The sequence below is a fragment of the Hakea prostrata genome, chromosome 7 (assembly GCF_041222555.1).
Source record: "Hakea prostrata isolate BN-2017 chromosome 7, UWA_Hpros_2, whole genome shotgun sequence".
Classification (NCBI taxonomy): Eukaryota; Viridiplantae; Streptophyta; class Magnoliopsida; order Proteales; family Proteaceae; genus Hakea; species Hakea prostrata.
The window spans coordinates 63,527,760-63,546,077 of record NC_142606.1 but is presented as its reverse complement, the minus strand read 5'-3'; the positions used below and the strand labels follow the sequence as shown (position 1 = coordinate 63,546,077).

General features: G+C 35.1%; 1 protein-coding gene across 1 annotated transcript; it reads right to left on the bottom strand.

Moving 5' to 3' along the window:
- Positions 1–825: 825 nt before the first annotated feature.
- Positions 826–1,795, bottom strand: LOC149011661 (pathogen-associated molecular patterns-induced protein A70-like). The gene has a single exon (XM_089164174.1). It carries the CDS (start codon positions 1,675–1,677, stop codon positions 1,027–1,029), a length of 651 nt encoding a protein of 216 aa, XP_089020300.1. The 5' UTR covers positions 1,678–1,795; the 3' UTR covers positions 826–1,026.
- Between the last annotated feature and the right edge of the window lie 16,523 nt (positions 1,796–18,318).

Sequence of the window (18,318 nt, the reverse complement as noted above, 5' to 3'; positions counted from 1 at the left end):
AGCTTTCTCTTTCTTTCGGTGTCTTGTTGATTCCAGATTCATTGGAGCCGCTAAAACCAGAGAAAATTTTCAATCTGTGTCATTGTTCCTTTCTTCTTAGGCTTTTTAAGTTCTACCTGTATTGCTGCTAATATATCTTAGGTAGATTTTGAATCAATTGGTCACGAGTTGAAGATTACATTTCACCAGTTAATTTTCATTTTATCATCTTCATCTACGATTTGGAAAAAAGAAGGGTTTAGAATTGGTAGAAGCAGGGACTTGGGAATCGGGTAATGGGGGTCTGATTTTGTAAATTAATCAACTTTAACCCCTTAAAATGTAAAAGAAAAAATTTAATTAAAAAAAAGAGTAAGGGCAAATTCGTCATAAAAGTTATAATTTGTCTTTCAATTGACTTTTTCTATAGTACAGGGGAGGCAGATGCAAAGTTTCAATTTTTTTGGACTAAAAATGACATACACCAAACCTCAGGGGGTCCAGATGAAAATTACCCTTTTTTAATTAATTATGAATCTATTTTTATTTAAAATAATAGAAAAAAAAATCATAATATAGATTTTGGACAAAAAAACAGAAACGGATAACTTGTTTGTCCCATTCAAATACCGGAGGAACCCAACTGCCGAGTCACCGTTCCGTCAACAGGTAGCGGCCACGGCCACCAGTTTATTCAGAATTCAAGAACACAACATGACTACACAGCGTCGTCGTGATGGTGGTGTGTATCAAGAGTTCAGAAGAGATGAAACGTTCATCCTCACAGATTCGTACAACAAAATATTCAGAAAACATACATACAACATTCATGGATGCATGCATGGATCGACCCATGATGATGAATCTACTACTACTACTACTTCTACTTCTACCACAGTCCTCACTTAAAACCCAGAATGGAAGACGAAATAAGAACGAAATCACCTCTAGTTTCGACGGTTTCCTACACAGACTCTAAACAAAAAGCTACAATGTAACGGCGATCATGATGATACCAAACTAGAAGAAGAAGAATAAGGGTTGAAATCATCTAATTCCGCGAGTGAGCATTTCCTTGTAACGCTTGAAGGATTCGAGTCTCTGCAACTTCAACTGTTGCTTGAACCTGTTGATGAAGTCATTAGCCTTTGCATCGACCTCTGGGTCTTCTCCAAAATGTTGCACTTCTCTTCCTCTGCCCTTCCCTTCCTTCACTGTCGATGGCCTACGAAGATCGACGATCTCTTCTTTGTCTTCCAAATGCTCCAACTCTGCCATCAAAACCGCCGATCTCACCTCCCGGAGCTGTTTCACAGGCTTGTCACTGGAAACCCCTTTTTCCGAGTACGATCGGCGAACCTCGTGTTCATCAACAGGAGGCTCTTCAACCGGTGCCGGCGCCGGCTGCTCAATTGTTTGATGGGTCACTGCCGTCTCCGGTGGCTGAGCGGTGGAGGAAGTGACGGATGGAGTTGGGTTCAACTCATCGGAGCTGTAACGATATAAATTGAAGGATTTGAATCGTTCCAGAACAGAATGGGTCCGACTGAGCTGAGGTTGCTTTGGATTTTTCTGGGTACCGAAACCTGACATCACGGCTATGGTGCCGATCACAAGGTTCAACAGAACGAAGAGCACGGTTGGAGTGAACCAACTATAAACGATAGTCAAAAACGAAGGAAGAAAATTCTCAGCCATGATTTCTCTTGGTTTTGCTCTCAGCCTTTCACCACTACGGGAATGGAGGAGGAATCAAGTCAGGGTTGTGTTTCCATTTTATGCAGGGGAAGACGAGGGATGACCTTGAACTGCATTCTCTGATGTCTGCGTCTGTTAAAAGTATTTTTTTTAACTTGATTATAAAGAAAAGAAAGAGCGATTTTGATGTTTGGATAGATTTTTTTTGGGATTAATTACTTCTTTATTTCAATTTCGATGACTCAACAGTCAAGAGACTATTGTTTTTTAATGAGAGATAGTTTTGACAAGGTGGGGACGTCACAGCACAAGGACAATATGTTACTTTACACGAAGACCTCACGAAGACCGGAGGAACCCATGAGATTAAAAAAAATAAAATAATTGTTTTTGTGTATTTAAGTTTCATTTCGATCTGGGTATTTCATGTGTTAAGTTGGTTTGCTTTTGAATCGGCTGGTTTACTTGTTTGTATAATATGTGTTGGGCTGGTTCAATTTATTCTTATGCAAAATGCGATATGGGGTTTCTGAGCTCTGGTGATTTTGGCTATGGCGATGGTTCCTCCTTGTTCTTCATCTTTGATCTTTATTCTTGGATGATCTTTGAGGCACCTCTCAGAGAAGGTGCCTATCGAAGGAATGAGTACACTCGATGGCTTTCTTGAGGGTGATTCGGTGAAGATTGGATTATCTCTTGTTGATTGAATCTCTTTCTGTGATTTGAGCTCAAATGGTTGCCATATACGATTACTTTTGTACCTTTTCGATTTCCCTGTTATCTGTAATTTTTACAATCATAGTGGATTTCCAATCCCGGAGATGTAGATTTGAAAGAAACGAAATCTGTAACCAATCTCTCTTGTCTTCTTCTTGCTTAAATTAGGGTAAAATGCATGGTCTAACACAGATTAGCGATCACATCGACGATTACATCTTTGGGAGAGAATTAATATTAATATAGATGGAACCAGAGGTAAAGAGTTTGGGAGAGAATTAATATTAATATAGATGGAACCAGAGGTAAAGAGGAAGAATTAATATTAATATAAGTGGAATGTTATCTTTGATTCCTAGGAGATTCAAACTCTGATCTCTTGCTTGAACGTTGATCTTTTGCTAAGTAAACCACTTCTCGAAATTAATACAAATTTATCTTGAAATTTTATTGATCAGCGAATGAGTAGACCCAAGTATTTTTTGGATTTTTTAATTGTATCAATGTTGGATTTTTATCCTCTCAAGTAGGCAATCAAAGTATATTGGACGATTACCATTGCATTTGGGATGATAAACATGTCTGATGCATTTTGAAAGTATTTTGTGTAGTAAAGTGAACAATAATTTTTTTTCGGATATAGGGCAATAAACAGACCTTGTTTTAAGTGAAACATTCTTGACTTGCTGGATTGAAGTCGTTATTTCTATCTCGGTCACTGATAATATTCAATGGTCGAGATTGAAATCTCAACCGATTTCATATTAACAATCCAAAATTTTGCATGACAGTCATGTTCATTAAATGCGCAGGATTGAAGCAATTTCTAAGTAAATGATACTTGAGAACATTATAGTGGCATTAACTCACTTTGAAATGAAAACGATGAAACCTCCTTCCTTGTCATGTGTGAATTAAATTTTTAAACTTCGACATTAAAATTTGAGTTGCACCTATACATGTTGGTGGGAATTTGAATGCCTCATTTGTGATGGAAGCAAGACTTTAAGTCAATGGAATACAATTTGACCCAATAATCAACCCATTTACCTAATTGAGTATTATACATGCATCTTATGTTCTCCTATAAAGTCTCATAAATAACACTATTTTGGTGATTGTGGATTGATGGACAGATTTTTTTTTTTTTTTTTTTTAATTTTATTTCTATATAGCAAAAGTTCTTCCTTTTAATCACACAACATATTATGTTAGTATGTGGATCCTCGTGTCGTACTCAATCCCCCCCTCCAAAGAATAAACAAAAAAATAAAAATAAATATCTACACTAGATATGATATAAAAACATGACAATTGACATTTTTTTTTTGTATCTAAGTGAGATTTTTATATATAATAATAAATGATTAAAATATTACATATCCCATCAGTAAGAGTAATCCACGACCAATTGAACAACTCTACGACCGTCAATTGGTCTTTTAAATCAACTAGGATGTGATCTAAACCTATAATTGACAATTGACAATTGAAGCAATTTCTGCAGTAAAGAATACTCGAGAACATAAAAGTAGCATTAACTCACTTTGGAATGAAAAAAAGATGAAACCTCCTTCCTCATTATGTGTGATTCAAATTTTCGTACTTGTCATTGAAATTTGAGTTGTACCCATATATATTGATGAGAATTTAAATGCCTCATTTGTGATAAAAGTAGAGGGACTTTACTCAATACAGTACAATTTGACCCAATGATCAACCCATATACCTAATTGAGTATTATACATGCATCTTATGTTCTCTTATAAAGTCATCGTGAGATTTGTGATTTTCATCTCATAAATAACACTATTTTAGTGATTGTGGATATTTTGAGAGATTTTCATTATAATCTTATTTCTACATAACGAAAGTTCTTCATTTTAATCTCGTAACATATTATGTTAGTATGTGGATCCTTGTGTTGGATTCGACCCACCCCTCCCTCAAAGAATAAACAAAATAAAAAATAAAATATCTACTCTAGATATGATATGAAAACATGACAATTGACATTTTTTGGATCTAAGGGAGTTTTTTATATATAATAATAAAATATTACATATCTCATTAGTAAGAGTGGAATCCATGACCAATTGAACAACTCTGTGACCGTCAATTGGTTTTTTAAATCAACTAGGATGTGATCTAAATTTATAATTTGATAATTAACATTTTTTGTGCAGTACTTTTTATATATAGGTGATGAAAATATTACATATGCCGTAAACAAAACCCAAACTCACAAGACCTGCATTAGTGACCATTGGCATTTGGTATAAGGCATGCCCTGTGTCAAATCTTGAGCCACCCTATTTTAATCCAATGGAGATGAGCAAGTCAACTTTGGATTTTTAATTTTCTTTGGACTGTAGCGATCAAATCAGCATTTTTTTTTGAACAAAAGGAAAATATCATATCATATAAAACTAAAAGAGTTCCAGGAGATCTGCCTGGTCAGAACAAGGGATTGGTCGATGATGAAGATGGGTGCCAGACGTGTGACAAAGATAGTTGCTTTGCACCCAAAGCAAGGAAATCAGCTAAGGAATTTTGTTGTCTATTAATATATACAACCTGAAACAAATAAAAAAAAGTACTGAAAACTGAAATTTCATGAAGAAGACCTTTGCATAACCAATCTAAGCTGTAGTTTGCCCCAGAAAGTGTACAAACCACAGGTTTGAAATCAGTGTGAATGCGAATTCGCCGAATTTCAAGGTTCACAGCAAGCATAATTGCATCTGGAATTGCTTCCAATTCAAGCAAGGCAGAAGAAGCATTGAAACAAGCAACAGATTTCGCCACTAGAAAAAAACCAGAAGATGTCCAAATAATACAGCCGCGACCCCCTTGAGAAGAGTTAGCATCCCATGCAGTATCAGTGAAAATGAAGTGAGAGTAAACATCATCCACACTACTTGAAGAAACCTAGCTACAGAGAGATGGTGAAGAAGAAAGCACCAGAGCATCTGGGTTGGTGGGATTTTAAAAATGTCCAACCTAACTTCACATATTCATTTAAGTTCCAATTGGTCCTTGCACTAGTGAAGGCCACGAACTTAAAAAAAAAAACTATTCTTAGTTTGTATTTTATTTTTCGAATAGAAATTGCTTGACATCGAATATTTATTTTAGACTACAATTCTGTATCCCTCAACATGACTCCTGGGTCAGTGTGGAGCCAATGAAAACACAAATAGGTAATGAGGACATAATTTTCCCCATTTATGAGACAAAAATGATTACTTCATGGGGACTTATGTTCTGCAAGACCCATGCTATCGTATGCTATTTATTTCTGTTTTCCTTTTAAAAACGTTTTACACGTTGGCATGCATTAATGCAGCCTTTCGTTTTTTAAAAGGAGGGAAAAGAAAAATCCACACCACTCTTGCCTTTAGGGTCTTTTGTATGACCACCCACATTGCACCCATATGGAACTTTATGATCCCCCTCATTAATTGCTGCTTTCTTTTGTAAAATTCGTCACCCACAAGAGACATATGAAGGAAATTATAGTGTAAAATAAGAGTAAATTATGTTGGTGATGGATGTATACTCATAAAGAAGTTTACAAGCAATGTACATGTAGGATTATATCTAGCTAGGATCACATAGATTAAATAAAAACACAGAAATAATGACGTAACATAGTTATGAAATATACATTCTTTAGGATCCATTAGATATGGAATGCAGTGGAATCTCTTCTTTAGTCTCCTATAATTAATAAACTATCTTTTACTATTAGAATATTCTCTTAAGTTCTTGTTAATTACTAGGGTCTTTTCTTCTAAGCTCCTTCCTATACTAGAATAACCGCTCGATCTCTGAATTATGTGCAAAGAATAATGAGTAATTATTTAAGGTTAGAAGAGAACCTAGCATATCCTAATATAGACAAATTCATCAGATCATCTATTAAGATCTAATGGTCCCTATTCGCTCACACTAGCTAGGCCATATCTGAGTTCTAGTAATCGTATGTCTCCTATATTAGGCCAAATAAGGAAACCAAATTCAAATCAGATGCAATCAGTAAAGTCCATGTTATGTGAAATATTTTATTAATATTCTAACGCTCTCCCACTTGGGCTGTATTGATTGTAACCAGAGTCGAGTAAAACAAAATTCTCTTTATTTTTAAGAAAACGGTTAAAAACAATTTGAAAATGTTTTGACCTTAGAGATAATACTAAACTTAATCCCTTCACTTAGAGCCTTAAGTATTAAATCATGTCAATAACTACATCTTTTAAGTGATCATCCATGTTTACAAATACTCTTAACTCTACTGAAAATAGAATGTGGTAATTTGACAACTAATGACATTTTATAGAAATCCTTATGTGTCATTTTTTTTATTAGTCCAAATCTTTCACTTTATGTGACTTAATGCCACAAGAAAATCTATACTTTATGGTTCTTACGAACTTGGATATCGTATTATATAACTCAAATTTAACTTTATGTTTTGCTTGATATTTTAACTTTTGAGGGGGGTTAAATAGCGATATTTTACATGTGGGAAGAGAAAAAATTGGAATACATTTTTTTTTTAAATCTGGGCCCCTCTGGCCCCATTGTGAGCCCACCCCTAAAAAAACTTAGACAAGGAACCAAAGTCAAGATGAACATCAAGATCAAACCACAAGAAGATGCGAAAGTCAAGATCAAGACTTAGAAGAATTCAGGATTTATGACACCTCCACATGCATTCATATGAGATTATATTAACCATACATATATCATATCATTAGACTGACTTAGGACATGTTAGGAAGGTGTATGAGACTTAGGATTGGCTAGAAATCCCCCAAAACCCTTTAAGGTCCATGAATTCCCATATTTGCTTTTGTGTTGTTCGTCTGGTCACAAAAGCCCAGACGGATTTTTCATCTGGATCAGACGGTCGTTCGTTTGGTACAACTTAAGCCTAACAACTAGTTTTAACGGCTAAGTTTTTTAGACGGATCTTTGACTGATTCAGATGAACGTCTATCTGGACTGAAATTTCACATAAATTTTTATCTGTTGGGAGTTTGGGCTAAGTAATTGAATGTCATTTTTATAAGCCCAACCCCCCCCCCCCCCCCCATTTTAGAGTTTCTACCTTGCTTATTGAGCATTTACTATCTCATAACTCTCAAAACTCTCAAATTGGTGAACAAGCCTTGATTAATTGTCTTCCAACTTCACTCAACTTTAAAGGACATTCCAAAGTTGTCAAGCAAGTTCATTGGAGTAAAGCTTCGAGTGATTGAAGGTTATTGGCACTCCATTAGTGGTGCATCTCTTCCATTGAGCATTCATCCATTATTGCACCACACTCACACAAAGGATGAAGTGTCCCACCCTTGTTAGGTAATATCTTCCAATACTTCAAATTGTATTGTTGTTCAATTATAGTTTAGGTTGATTAGAGTTAGTAGATGGTGTTTTGCCCTATTTAGAACAAAGATTGTAAAGGTGCTCTTGCCCTATTGAACATAGTTGTAAAGGGTTTGATTTCTACCCGATGTATTGAAAGAAAATCACTAGTGTGATACTCTCTTGAGGCCAAGAGAGGAATGGAAGTAGACTTGTAAAGTCGAACCACTATAAAATACTTGTCTTATGGATTGACTGCATTATTTTATTTATCATTAAACTTACAATTTATCTTGTATTTGCAATTGATTCGAAAAATTAGGCAAGTCCACTAGTTGCAACCTATTCACCCCCCTTTAAGTTGCCTTAACAATTGATATTAGAGTAGGAGCTCAAATTCATATTGAAATTAATCTCTAAAAGAGTAAAAGATCATAGCTTCATCAACCAACTAATACTTCTCAAAACCCGAAGGATTTAACACCTTTAGGCCTCCATATTTTGATGGAGAAGGGTTTGCATTTTGGAAGGCAAGGTTTGAAAACTTTGTATATGCTATTGATATTGATGTTTATGACATAATTACTTGTGGACCAAATGAAATTACCAAATTTGACAAAGATGATAATAGAATACCCAAACCCAAGACTGAATGGGATGGGACAGATATTTATGTAATGTGCCTTAAGTGAAAAAATCTATAATAGATGTGCTTGTAAAAATGTCAAGAAAATCTATAACAAATTGGTTGTCACCTATAAAGGGACCAACTAAATCGAAAGATGAATTTGGATGTCTACATGCTTTAATATAAAAACTTTAAGATGTTAGATGATGAAAATATAACTTATTTATTTACTAGATTCATTAACATTGTTAATAAGTTGTATAATCCTGGTAATGACTTTGCAAATGGTGATGTGACAAGGAGAATCCTAAGAGCTCTTCTACCTTCTTGGAGACCCAAGAAGACCGCTATACAAGAAGTGTGAAACTTGGAGAACATCATGCTTGATGAGCTCATTGGATCCCTACTTGCACATGAGGCGGAGCTTGAGGAAGACAAGAGATATGAAGAAAGTCACTCAAAAAAGCCAAAGAAAAAGTCAATTGCTTTTAAAAGCTCCATCAAGTAGGACGATGAAAGTGAAAGAGAAGAAAACAACTCTAATAATGATATAATACTTATCATTAGGAAATTCAAGAAATTCCTCAAAAGAAGAAAACCCACACAAGGGACAAGGATTTAAGGAATCAAAAGGTAAAAATCTCTCAAAAAGTAAAACCTCATTCACAAACAAGAACCAGCATTTTCCATGCGAGATCTAGCCAAGAAACTCCATTACCATCATGCGATTAAGAGCAAATCAAAGAGGAAATCAGAAACCTAGCCGTCGAACACACCAGAGAGCAAGCTTCTCTCACTCGAATGAAACAAAGAATGATTAAATAGTTACTTATGCTAAACCTCTAAAAGAAGCTTATATACAAACCACAAAAATGACTAAACTGTCCCGAGTAACAAATACATAGTACTCTCATGTCCTAAACATCTACAAAAAGACAGTAAAGCTCTTGAAATATTAGTACTTTACAATATGAACTTTGCTTATGGTAATACCTTCAAAATCCTCTCCCTTGGAGTAATGTCTTGGAAGTGAAAATTGGGTGAATATGAATAACTAAAAATATTTGGATACAGAGGCAACAACATACCCAAATGCTTCATGGTAGAATACGCAAGGAAACAATGGCATTTGGCCTTGAAAATTTGACTTGCCAACTTGTCAAGTCTAAAAGTCAAGGAATTAACTTGCAAGATATTTCTTTAATATATAATTTTAAAATTGAATAACAGTGAACCACGAGTTTATACTCCAAAGTAACCTAGAAGGAGAACCAGGGTTTCCCAACTTATCTAGCTTACTAATCAAATTAAGCTCTTTTGGATTACTTTTCAAAATTTGTTAGAACCAGAAGACCAGAGGCATAATACGTACAGACAGACCAATTATAGAATCAAGGAGAAATAAATATATAACGTATTCTTTATGTCAGAATCACTTACCCGAATGTAGTAGAATGAGCAAAAGGAAAACAACACGAACTTTCATAGGGTGAGTTGAGGTGTGCGAACCGTACTTTTCCTTAAGGTATTTGAACGCCCCCTTTATGCTGCTGGGTTTGACCTTGACGTTCTTACCTCCAAGATACAACAACTCCTAGATCCGAAGGCAGAACTCCAACAGAGTCTACTTGCAAAGGAGATCCGAAGGTAATACACAGCACCGAATGAAGAAAACAAAAAATGGAATTTTCTAACACTAGATTTTCGAATTTCCGTTTTTCACCAAAAAATGGAAATGGATACTTTGTTCAGAGCTTAATATTAGTTATTTAGTATTATAGTGCCCCATGGCTTGGTTAGACTAGGGTCTACGGACCATTACCGCAACCACGTCTGACTCGGTCCAGCTCGTTGCATGTGCGTGATCCACACGTAGCTCTCTCTACCAGCATACACCCCACTTAGGAGCTATATATGCATATATAATCATTAGCTCCATTTGATGTGGGACTAAACACATATGGTAATCTAAATCACCTAATATATATCCAGAAGAGTCCTATAGAGTAAGAATAAACAAGAGTCCTAAAACAAAACTAGAGAGATAGAATTTTAATGATTTTGAAACTTATCTAAATAGTATATTATATTATAATATTATTTTCTTTTAAAAACAAAATCCAACAAAATTTTGGTTTAGGTATACTAAATCCGAGCCAAAAGCAATTGAATGTTTCATATCTGATGCTTTTGGGACAAGATCATATTTCACGGCTCTTGACCTATCGTACAACTAATTGAGAGGTCAGGTTCCGAAGTCGATATCATTGGCGGTGTATGTAGGTCACTTGGATCTCAGCTACAACCACCTTTGTGAGAGGACTCCTCAAGAGGTTGGTGATTTGAATCTTGGTTTGATCAAGTTTCAATGTCTCAAAAGCCCTCCTTTTCAACTTCTTATATGAACTGGTGGCTGCTTTAGCTGTCGTACAAGCAATGAAGTTTGTTTTTGAGTATAGTTGTCAAGGGAAACCCAAGGGGTTTTTTTTTAATTTATTTTATTTTATTTATTTTTTAATTTTTTTTTAAATTAAATTTAAAAAGAGTAAGTGAGATTTGATCAAATAAAAACACTTACATTTCTTGTCACCCTGAGCACAAAATGGTCATTTTATTTTTGAAGTTAACAGAAAAGTAACTATGGGTAACTTGTAACTGTTCAAAAAGCATAAAGTAGATAATGTGAAATAATTCCCACTTAAGTGGATAGTAAGTTTCAATCCAACTTTAGTGGGTTCCCTTAAAAAACTCAAGTTTTTCTCATGGTGCCCACTTAAGTGGGGCCTTAATTCTTAACTGTCCACTTTAGTGGGCAAAATTACAAATTTCGTACTTTTCTCTTTTTGTAAAATTTCAAGTTACCCATTGTTATAAGTCAAAGGTTTCACCATAGTTTTATGGGTCAACTGACCAAAATACCCTTCTACTAGTCAAATTATTAAAATGCCCTCTTACTCACTTAAGTGACCCTACATCTTCTTCCTATACTTCGCCGAAAATTCCACCACCCCTGGAAACCACCATCCCTTCCCTTAAAGGCGACCACAACAACTACTGCCTCCACCTCCCTCTTCCGGAAATCACCCACCACTACCAGTCCAGGACCCTAAACAAAAATGAAGAGCCATAAAACAAAATGAATCTCTTTTCTTCTCTCTTGGAGAAAAACACAAACAAATGGAGCCTTTGGATTAGAATGCTCATAAATCACTTAGAAAACTATGAAACATAAAGGTAGAAATTAGCTAGAACTCATGAATACTATCAAATCATACACAGAGAAACTGGAAAGAATCCATTATTATTATCAGAAACACCCAGAAATTAGCGAGAACCCATGAGTGTTAAGTTTTAAGCAGCAAATGAACATCAACAAAAAAGAAGTATCCACATAAAAGCCTCAAACCAAAAAACTAGAGATCAAACACGCAGAAACTAGCAAGAACCCACGTGTGCTAAGTGACTTGAGATTACTTGTAAGAGTTCGAAACCACAAAAGAGCATCAACCAAAAGTAAAACATAACCAAATTTAAAAGCTGGAGGCTTTCCAAAGCAAGAAATTCGAGTTCTAGAAAACAAAGAAATACGTGAAAGTTTGAGTGCAGAGCAAGGCTTTGTTGGGGTTAATCTGTTTCGGTTTGGTTCGGGTTGAGCCATTTCTTTGAACTAGTTTCGGTTCATGCTGTATGTATATATGTCATTTGGTTCAGTTGGTTTGATTGTAGGGTTGTATGCGAAAAATCAGATTGGGGTTTTGGGGATTTTCTTTTCTTCTCGTTCTCGTTCTTCGTTTCTTCCTAGACTTGCGATCTTGCTCCGGAGGAGTTCTTGCCGTTGCAAATCGAAGGTTCTACCAGCATTTTGGTGTGTGATCGAAGGCTATTCAGAGGCGTGCTATTGTTCTTTGTGATTACCCTTTCATTGTATGATTTCCTCTCAAATTTATAAGTTGTTTTAATGATTCCCATATTGGATTGGACTCATACTTGAGTCCCGAAGACGTATGTCTTAGGACCGAACTTCATCATCAAACCATTGTCTCCTTCTAGCTTTACTTTGGTATTTTCTCAATTCGATCACGCATCTGCGATAACAAATTGGCATCAGAGCCATGTTGCGGTGACTCGATGAAGAGCCGAATTAGGGCTTTTGTTATTACTTCCTAATTTAGGCTTGTTTAATCTCATATGGAATATAGGTTTTATTATTGTTCAAATCTTGGTCAATTAATGCTTTTGTTGCATCTGTAGTTTACTAGATGGTATTCGGTTCTCTGTTTTTTGACCTATTTTTTTATTCGGTAATGGGTTACTTGTTTATGGGATTGTGTTCTGTTAGATTAATTACTGAATTAATCACTGAATATAAGATGTGCTAGAAATCTAATATATGTCTGCATTATTTATTCACTATTGTTAGCCAAACACTTTATTTGGTATCTATTGGCCATGATGTGTTAACAATTGTGTATGATTTGATGCTATTGTAAAGTGTATATGCTTAGCCAACATTTTGTGGTTAGATTAATTCTTGTAATTATTTTTTCAGAATTGTTTATATTAGTATACTTGTATTTGTTTTCTTGTATATACTGATTTGTGAGACTTGCCGGAGTTGAGTCTGCCTGGGGAGGGTATTCCTCCCAGTGTGGTTACCACAAGCTTTAGTAGAGCTGTAGGTTTAGGTGAAAGACCTAAGTACCTAGATTTGGAAGGTCCAATGGGGATTCTAGGGTAGACATTGAAAAGTTTGATGGGACTGGGGATTTTGGGATATGGAAGAAGAAGATTAGAGCTCTTATGGGCCATTGATGATCCTGATGCTTTTTTTGAAAGCATTGACCCTATATTGAGGACTGAGGTGATGGAGAATGCAATTAGTTGCATGCTCTAGAACATCACTGATAGTGTTATTAGGTGCCTAGATGAAGAGGATAACACTCCCATCAAAGTGTGGACAAAACTTGAACAAATTTATCAGAAAAATAATTTGGGTAACATAATTTATTTGAAGGAAAGATTGTATGGTTTTAAAATGGATCCTGCTATCAGTCTAAACCAAAATTTTGTTGGAGATTTTTCTAGCACTGGGGAGAAGAGTAAATTAGTCTAATTAGATATCAAGACTTGTCTATCATCTTGTTAAATTTCCTTCACAATAATTATCTTGTTGTTAAGAATTTTATAAAATATGCTTGTCAAATATTACCCTTGACCAATGTATTGATGATTTAAAGAATAGGGAGTCGGAGTGGTTAGCTTCTGATAAGGCTAAGGGAAGTGGGGAAAACATATTTTTTAAGGGCAGTGGCTTTTACAATCAGGGGAAACCCAAGGGGAAGGGTAAAGGAAATGACAATCATACCAATAACAATAAGAATAACAATGGAAATGATAGATCAGACTCTAGCACTAAGAGATGTTTTTTTGTAAGAAAATGTGTCACATTAAGAAAATTTTCTTTTTGCATACAAAAGAAAATTGAAAAAAAATGAGACATCTAATTCTGATATGCCTACTTCTAGTAATGGTCAAGCAAATGTGCATGAAGATATTTGTGAAGTGTTGACTATTTCTGATTATGATAGGCATTATGGATGGATTGATTATTGATTTTGGTTGTACCTACCATATGTGCCCTCATTTACATTGGTTTACACACTTGACTGAGATAGAAAATGCTAAAGTTATGATGGAAAATAGTGATGTGTGTGATGTGATTGGCATTGGCACAGTTAAATTGATCACTCATACTAATTCTATTTTCATATTGCATAATATTAGATATATACCTGGTTTAAAGAGGAACTTGATTTCAATAAGTAGCCTTAATAATGCTGAATTTGATACAAGTACTGTTGGGGTATTCTACTCTGGGGGTATTCTTACAAATTTTAAAGACTCACATGCATGTTTGAAAGGTAAATCTCAGTCTGGTTTATATGTGTTGGATGGTAGTACATACTTTGATGATGTTTTTAGCATTTGTTGTTTATGAAGTGAGTCTTGCATTATAGGCAAGCAACCCAAATTGAGTTTTGGGGTTGAGTTCCATTTATCTTGTGTTATATTGAAGCATATTCATGCTAATTTGAGGGGACCAACACTAGTCATCTCTTATGGAGGTAACTCCTATTTTTATCTCTAGTTGATGACTACACCAGGAGTACTTGAATTTTCTTATTGAAATCCAAGTATGGGAACCTTTGAGGTCCTATGTGCTTTCTGTGGAAGCATAGACCTTGTTTTGAAGACCTAGTTATTTGGGTTGCCATTGGGTGCATACTTTGGTTTATCCTATTTTGTTCCTTGTAAAAAGGGGGAGTGGTCTATCTTATTTTTTAAAGTGTTATGCTTGTGTAAAGAAGTTGATTATTAAATAAATCTGACACAACATGTTTTGTGCCTTGTCTTCTATTAGTTTTGGTTAAGCTATATGTTTTATGGTATGTGAAGTTTTGACCAATTATGATAGTGTTGGCCTGTTAATTGATTATTGTTGTTTTTTGATATATTCTCATAGATGCTTATATTTGCATTGAAATACCTGTTTGACTGAAGTTTGGAATGCTAAAGCAATAATAGGTGGTGTTGACGTGTGTGAGATTGTTTTTTGCACAGTTGGTTGCACACACATGATAGTTCCTATTTCACTCGGTATGACATTAGGTGTATCCCTGGTGTTTAGAGAGGTTTTGGTCTCCATTTTAGCCTAGAAGTGCTGGTCTTGACACATGTGTTGTCAAGAAGGTGTCTTCACATGTTATTGGGGTTCACATGTGATTCAGGGGATATGGCTATGTCAGCTTGTATGGTTTGAGTGGGAGTATGTACTTTAAGGTGTATTGGATTTATGTTGTTGTCTAGTAGGTTGGTTTGCGTCAGTGTGTTTGCTAGGTTATGTTATGTTTGCAGTTGGACTTTTATGGCTTGTATGCATTGTGATTAGGCATAATCATATTTAGTTGGAGTCTGATTCATTATTTCGTGTTTCATCAGTTTGGTCTTGTAGAATCAATGTTGTTGAGTCTTATGGAATTTACTTTTTTTCTTTATCTCTGGTTGATATCTACTCTAGGTGACATGGATTTGTCTAGCAGTTGACTTGTGCCCTCCTCATGGTGAGTGGGTGGAGAGGTCCTGATTGAGTAGTGGTAGTAGACCAATGATGGAGTTAGGAGTGTGATTGTCTTTTGGGTTTGTCTTGATAATTTTCATATTGTTGTTAAATGTAAGTCTATAAGAGTATTTGTTATCTTGAGTTACTCCCTTCGTTATTTTATTGGGGTAATTGGATACTTGTTGTCTTTCTTTACACTAATGTAAAAGAAAGAATTATTTGCAACTTCTTTAGATACTTTAACAACTGAATTGAAAATATGACTTGTAAATGAATCCTATTGTGGTTTCATGTGTACTCCATTAGTATTGATATATAAGACTTGATGTTTGAGTTTAGTATTGTGTTTTGCATTTATAGGTTTGACATTTGCCTCTAGTTTCTCATTTCTTTTTTTCTGTATCTTATATTTGTCTTTATGAGGTTTACATATTTGTTGCATGTCCTATTTTTGGGGGGGAAGTTTTAAAATTAGAATTTTGAAATGGAAGTACTTGGATCTGTTAGGAATTTTTTAGGTTTTTTGGATCTACCTGGTTGAGGGGGAGAGGTTTATTCTTATTTGTCTGAGTTTATTATTTGACAAGGATCATTAGAAATTTAACTTGTTGGATTTTATTCAGTTAAAATTTCTTTAGTTATTCATGTGTTAAACATTCATTGATCATTGTCATGGTTTATATATATATATATATATATATATATATATATATATATATATATATATATATATATATATATATATATATATATATATATATATATATATATATATATATATATATAAATGTTGAATTGTTCAAATCTTTCTTTTCTAGTTGTTGAATTCTCTTATGTATCATGTGATATGTTTTAGACTTGACTTGGCTTATACAATGTGAGCATTTATGCAGATTCATGGGTTGTTTTGACAATATCTATTTATTTGGATCCAGGTTGTTCTTAATGATGGTTGTGAGGCTCTGTTAACCTAGTTTGTCTTTGGTTATCACCATGTTCTTCTTTGAAAGATTACACTTGCTTTGTTTTAAGTGTTACTTGTTTTTTAAATTATATATTGTTATGCTTTTGCTGGCATGAGTAAGTCTAATGTTATGGTTCAGCACATCTTGTGGGAGTGTATTCTTTGTTTTTCCATTTATCTTTGATATGGTGATGTCCAGGCATGTTTGTGTGTTTTATCAGGTTTTGCATATGTTGCATTTTTAGGGGAGATGCTGCCCAATTTTTTTTCAGCTCTTGGCATGTATACTTAGTTTGTGCTGGTTTACTCTCCATGGTTGTTTAGTTGAGTTGTGAACATTTTGAGTTGTTGTTTAGGGCTTCTCTACCTGTTGCATTTGTTGCATGGTGTGCCTGCAAGGAGTCCTTTGTTGTTGCACGATTAGTTGCATGAGTATAGGTATTTTGCATATTTGTATTTGCTTTGTACTGTTGGTTTCTTTCCTTTTTTTTGTCTTGCAGGAAAACTTGGATGATGACAGTTGCAATCCAGTCTCTTTATGAGAATTTTATGCTTACAAATTAAAGGGGAGATTTGTTGGGATTAATTTGTTTCGGTTTAGTTCGGGTTGAGCCATTTCTTTGAACCAGTTTCGGTTCATGTTGTATGTACATATGTCATTTGGTTCAGTTGGTTTGATTGTAGGGTTGTATGTGAAAAATCAGATTCGGGTTTGGGGGTTTTCTTTTCTTCTCTGTTTTGTTCTTCGTTTCTTCCCAGACTTGCGATCTTGCTCCGGAGGAGTTCCTGCCGCTGCAAATCAAAGGTTCTATAGGCGTTTTGGTGTGTGATTGAAAGCTATTCAGAGGCGTGCTATTGTTCTTTGTGATTTCCTTTTCGTTGTATGATTTCCTCTCAGATTTGTAAGTTGTTTTAACGATTCCCATATTGGATTGAACTCATACTGAGTCCTGGAGACGTGGGTCTTGGGACCGAATTCCATCATCAAACCATTGTCTCCTTCTAGCTTTACTTTGGTATTTTCTCAATTCGATCACGCATCTGCGATAACAAGGCTTGAAAGTAAAAGGCTTAGAAGATTTTAAATGTAGAAAAGGGCAGCACAATATTAGAGTTTTTATAGGAAAAATGGAAGAAAATGGCAAGCGAGTGCGGAATATTTGGGAAACCTTATAAAAACAAAGTCTGGATTCTAAAATGGGAAAGTAAAATGTGAATCTCAATTGGTGAGCAAAGCATAAATAACCCTACACATGAAACAACATAAGTTAACCATAACTGATCTCTCTGTCCTCCAACCCCCAAAGAACCTTAAATAAATGGGTTGGGAGGCACGAAGAAACAAGAAAAGGCTCGGACGGTGAAGCTTTGCATTTCCAGTAATCCACACAGTCTATGATTACATAGAAACAATAATAAACTATCATACGCGATAGCAAGAAAATCCCAAAAACAGAGAGAGCGTAGGGAAATTGAAACCGAAAGGCTGCATCAGAAACTAAATGATGGGTTGTTGAAGAGTGAGTTTGAACACGAAAAGTGTCTAGTTAAGAAAGAAATTCGTTTTGTTTTAGGGTTTCGAACCGAGGGTGGTGAGTGACTTTCGATTGGGGGAGGTGGTTGCAAGTAGGGGAAGGGGTAGTGGTCGCCGGTGATGGTGGAGTTTTCGACAAAGTATAGAAAAAAGATGGATAAAATAAGAACCTAGGAGTTGGGTCACTTAAATGAGTGAGGATATTTTAATAATTTGATTAGTAGAACGGTATTTTAGTTAGTTGTCCTTAAAACTAACAGATAAATCTTTGAATTTTGTAATTTGAAATTTTAAGAATTAAGTCC

Bases quoted from the DNA above. Each gene is read 5' to 3' on its own strand.
- LOC149011661 (XM_089164174.1), bottom strand. From the start codon at position 1,677: ATGGCTGAGAATTTTCTTCCTTCGTTTTTGACTATCGTTTATAGTTGG.